The sequence below is a fragment of the Micropterus dolomieu genome, linkage group LG23 (genome assembly GCF_021292245.1).
Source record: "Micropterus dolomieu isolate WLL.071019.BEF.003 ecotype Adirondacks linkage group LG23, ASM2129224v1, whole genome shotgun sequence".
NCBI lineage: Eukaryota > Metazoa > Chordata > Actinopteri > Centrarchiformes > Centrarchidae > Micropterus > Micropterus dolomieu.
Genome location: NC_060172.1, coordinates 2768012 through 2773458, shown reverse-complemented (window position 1 = coordinate 2773458; position 5447 = coordinate 2768012). Strand labels below are relative to the sequence as shown.

Sequence of the window (5447 nt, the reverse complement as noted above, 5' to 3'; positions counted from 1 at the left end):
TCTTTATCGGAGCCTCCCGATGGACGCGCTCAAAGTAAGAACCGCACACGCGTTCTTTATCGGAGCCTCCCGATGGACGCGCTCAAAGTAAGAACCGCGCACGCGTTTATCAGAACCTCCCGATGGACGCGCTCAAAGTAAGAACCGCACACGCGTTCTTTATCGGAGCCTCCCGATGGACGCGCTCAAAGTAAGAACCGCACACGCGTTTATCAGAGCCTCCCGATGGACGCGCTCAAAGTAAGAAGCGCACACGTTTATCGGAACCTCCTGATGGACGCGTTCTTTATCAGAGCCTCCCGATTGATCCACACGGGAACGTTTACGTGATCGGGCCTGTCGTGGTTAAAGTTCAACATTCAGTGAAATTTGCTTACCGGCTTGTTGGATGTTCAGCTTAATACAACTGTCTGAACCTACAGCCAGCAGCTGTTAGCCTAGCTTAGCATAAACTGGAAAGCTATGGCAAGCCGTTTAGTCCTTAAAACTTTCTACTAGCTTTTTGAAACTTACTGGTTCTGATTAGTTAGTAACTCTTTTTCAGGTACCACCACTTTAATTTTTGCTTACTTGTAACTCATTGAATAGTTTTTACTAACTAGTATCTTGTAGTATCTGTTATTTACTACTAGTGCTTATTTTTTTGTTATGATTAAAATGGGAGGGGTGGTTACAGGAAGGGGCGGGGCTTGACAGGAAGTTGACTGTGGTGTTTCCTGTGTGCGCAGCAGTGTATGGACCTGAGGGAGAGACTGTTGGGGCAGCAGAGAGACACTCAGGCTTCGCTCGAGCGCCTCAAAGCTCTCATCAGGCTGATACAACGCGACCAGCTCATCCAGGTCACCATGACCACCACCGCCACCATCACCGCCTCCCTGCTCTCCCAGTCCTGGATCAAACCCGCCAGCGCCGCCGCCACCGCTCTCCCAGGCCCCTCGGCCACACCCCTGCCCCTGCAGAAGAGCCACGCCCACAGCCAGGATGACGCCAACAACTAGCCCTCCGGTGCGCCGACTTTTTACCCGACTGGCGGGGGCGTTGATTTCTTTTTTTTGTCTGAATAATATCCAACCATCTTTTCTCCGAGAGCGACAAAAGACTGAGAAAGAAGAGCCTCTGCCCTCCACTCGATTCAAGTATTTTTTAAAACCCAACACCTACAGTGCTTACGAGATTCCTTTTTTTTAAGTTATTTTCTATTTATTCTTGGCCTTAATGTATTTATTACAAAAAGTTTAGATTACAGCGCCGCCGCAGGAGCACGTCACGAGTTTTTGTGTGCGGCCCAAAAGATATTTCTTTTCTTTTTTTTTTAAACACAGGTATAATTATTGTTCTGCATATAGTGAGAGAGAACAGTAGAGTTAGCCGTAGTAGAAGAAAACAAAAGGATCGATGGACGTGAACGGACTGTACATTCATATATCTGACTAGATGTTTGTTCTCATTCTCCTATGAACAATGTTTTTGCCATAATAATTCAGGAAAGTGTTTTCATCGTGTATGTAAACGCATACGAGCCTTCAAACAAAAGCAGAGAATAACTTTTTTTCAGTATTAATAGAGTTAAAGTCAAAGAAAAAAGTATTTAAGATAAAAAAACTAGTGGAGATTTTAGTATTTTCATGCTGATGCCTGTTGATAAATGTAAGTTTGGAGTATTCAAGGGGATCACTGTACATACGTTGTATTATTATTATCATCATCATGATCATCATCGCAGGTGTTTTTGTTTTTTTTACTCAAGTCACACGTGAGGCCGAGCTTTGTTTTCTGTCGACGGCAACGCAGACCAGATTATTACCACGCAATTTTAATGAAGTGCAGAAACAAGTGCGTGAACTAAAAATAATGTCTGATTGTCGTACGTTAAAAGTTAGTTAATATGAATCTGAAAGGCTTCGAAAAAAATAAATCAGGAAACTTTCACGTGACAGCGGTAGATTTTAGAAAAGTGTTATTTTGGCTTGAGAGGTTTCAGTTTAGTTTCTGCATCTTAACAGGAAAAGAAAATAAAACCCGATAATGTTCTTGGTTGTGTTGCCGTCGTTCTGCCGCAGAAAACAAACAGTTTGTTTTTTCACGCCTCCATTCAGTCCCTTTCCTCTTTAACCAGTATAGAAAAATATGCCAAAAACTTGTTTCTTTGTTTTTGTACTGGGATCGCTCATCTTATCAATAACGTCTATAGTGCTTTCTTTCCTCCCTGCCCGTTTCATATTTTTTACTCTCGTGTTTTATGAACGTTGTAACAGTGGCGAGCCTGTTAATCTGACAGATGAACACTGCCTCAAGTACAAATCCTTTTTACGTCCAGGGTTTTCGTCTTTGTTGCGTCATTTTTATAGACACCAGTCAATCAGAAGTGGGACTCGGTCAAACTGCAACAACACTGTTTGACCGCCGGCGGCCCCGCAGCGTGCAGACGGCGATCGAACCAGGAAGCTGCGGTCGCGTCCCGCTCGGTCCACCTGTCTCGCTAGTCTTCCTGCTGGTCCAGAGAGGTTCAGTTTAAGTGTACAAACATAGATTTAGTCCATTTTTTATTTCTCATGCTCACCACACAGTCGCGGTGCAGCTCTGCCACCTGCTGATGCACAAACACGAACAAAAGGTTTAAACAAGTCAGAGAAAAAAATGCCTTTATCAAGAGAAAAACTGAGAAGAGGTGCTTTTATTTTATTTAATCATATCCAGGTCGTCTGTGTTTGGTCTCTGAAGTATTTAAGTGACTGAATAGATCGTTAATGTTGGAGAAGTTTAAAACGTCCGAGGCTTCAGCAGCGGCTGAACGAAGCTGCAAAACAAACGAAAAAGGAGGAGAAAAGACGAGCAATATGGCATCAAACCCGTTTCATAACATGATTTCACCCCAAAGAAATAAACGTTAGTATAAAAGAACCTCTGAGGAAGAAAAGGCCTCGCTTCGCTTCAAATGAAGGAGTTCGTCTTTAGTGCGCCTCGACGCCGTGAATCGTACAAACGTGGAGAACAGCACACTTTCAGAGAGTCTCCCCGCGAAGACGTTCACGGTGTTCACGTGAAAAGTGACGACGTGCGAGTGAAGCAGGCCGAGGCCTCGCGTCAGAGGAAACGTCGCTGCGAGCAGAAAATCCAACCGTTTGATTATCAATTCCCCGAAGCACAAGGCGATCGATTTCTGTTCAAAAGATTTTCAGTTTACTTGACCAAAAATCAGAGTAGCTTAAAAAAATAAGTGTAAAGCGATTAAATCGGCACACACTGGTGCTGCAACTATCAGTTGTTTTTATTTTTGATTAATCATTTAGCCTGTACGTCAGAAAACGATTTTAAAAAGTGATGTTTTCAAGGAGCCTCTTTTGGGTCGTTGTCAAACCTGAAGCAGAAAAGCAGCAAATGCTGTTTGACTTATCGATTCATCGTTTCTCGTCTACGCTAAAACATTTTAGACCCTGAAGATAAAATATTTAGCTCTGACATGATGATTTTCAGTCGTTTTTCTAAAATGATTAAAGGGTAATTTCAGTATTTTCACACATGTGAGATATTCCACACCAACATTATGTAAAAACAGAGCCCAGGTTTAGAAATACAGAAATGACCCTTTATCCGTAAACAGTTTGGCTCGGAGACGACAAATCTGACGAACAGGTCAAACGTAGCTGTTTCTGAATCTGAACAGACAGTACATCGTTTTCTGACTAGTGAGTTTCTGCTTTCACGCAACACTCTGAGCCAAATGCACATTATGTTTAATATATATATATATTAAAATGCGCTTTATCAGAATACAGAACCAGGAAGGTGTCTTGTTAAATTGTTCTGTCCCTCAATTCAGTAAATTCCAGAGACGCCTCGCCTGAAGCAAACCGTCTGCATATATTAAAAATCATTAATTGTTTTTATGAAATAAAACATTTACTGTCAGAGGAAGAAGGCAGAATTTAAATTTCACACAGCAAATGCCAAATGTAATGAGTGTTTGTCCATCATCTAACTTCGGTGACCACGAGACCTGAAGTCACCGTCAAAATAAAAAAAAATTTCACGTCTCTTCATTAAATTTGGCCCTTTTAACAGATTATTATTGGATTAACAAACAAGTAATTTTACTTCACTTGAGTATTTGTTACTTTATACTGGAAATATTTTATTTTTCCCCCACATTTAAAAACATACAACACCTATAATAAATATAATCATAGATTAAACAACCCAAATTACTGACAAATTCTCTACAGTTTAATTTTGATATACTGTGATAAACATAGTATTTTACTGTTTACTCGAGGCGGTCTGTGACCCAGATCCTGACGCACCTCCATGATCACTCAGTAATATTTATTATGGCATTTCCTGTGTAAAATAACGTGCCTCCCTCAAGATAAAATGTTGTTCTTTAGTTCAGGCGGGGCTGCCTCTGCTTAACACCTTACAACTTAAAAACTTTTAATAAACTCAACGGATTTCTATCAAGTTTATTAAAACATAGTTTCAAAAAAACAGTTTACATAACAAAACAATGAAACAGATTACTTTAACGAGCAGAAGACATATTCAGCAGACACTCTCCAGGCTCTGTACCTGTAAGACAAGGAGCAGGTGTGCGTTAACGCTGTACCTGTATGGAAGAGGATTAGGGCCACATGAGATAAAATTTATTTGAGTTCTGAGTTTAAAGTTCTCACAGTTTTGACTTTTTTTTCCTCAGAAAGTCAGAGGTCTGACTTTAAACCCAAGAGTTCTTTCATGTGAAAAATGTAACAATAATACATTTTATTTGAAGGCGCCTTTCATGGCACTTAGGTCACCTTATAACAAGAAGCAAAAGTACATCGCATCATAAAAATAGCAAAAGAAAAAAAAATTAAATTTAAAACATTCAGTCAACAGTCAAAATGGGAATCGGTGTTGTACATTACAGTGAGTATGCTAGTTTAAAAAGATGAGTTTTGAAGTTTGCAATAGAGTCCATTGTACATTGTATTTGATTTTCGAGTTTGAAGTCAAAATTGTGTCACGTAAAATGTAAAGTTAGAATTCTGATAAAAAAAAGAGTCTAAATTCTGAAAAAATAATAATTCTGAGAAAAAGTCAAAATTTTGTTATGTAATATGTAAAGTCAGAATTGTGAGAAGAGTCAGAACTCAAAAAGGTTTTTCACATGTGGCCCAAATCCTCTTCCGTAGTACCTGACATGCCTTTATAGACGAATAAAATCATCATCATCAGTGTGAAGAAGTTCAGTCTCACAGAATGTACCATGTGATGCATATCGTGTCCTCACCTGAGACAGGAAAGAAAAAAAGACGGAAACCATATCAGCGCTCCGTGCCGCGTCGAACCCCCCCCCCACCTCTTCATCCGTTTCTAGAAATCTTCTCCGGGAGAAACTGTGCAGTGCTTAAACAGATCTATTTTAATACACGACACAAACATTTGAACAAATAGGAAGAAAAAAAAAA

General features: G+C 40.2%; 1 protein-coding gene across 2 annotated transcripts in view; it reads left to right on the top strand.

The window, feature by feature from the left end:
• The window catches only part of phf21b (PHD finger protein 21B), a 98391-nt gene extending 93014 nt beyond the window's left edge, over positions 1-5377 (top strand). For both annotated transcript variants that reach the window (XM_046039461.1, XM_046039460.1), the window contains one exon: positions 729-5377. In XM_046039461.1, coding sequence (XP_045895417.1) covers positions 729-998 — 270 coding nt within the window. In that variant the 3' untranslated portion in view covers positions 999-5377. The remainder of the gene's footprint in view (positions 1-728) is intronic.
• The last annotated feature ends 70 nt before the right edge of the window (positions 5378-5447 follow it).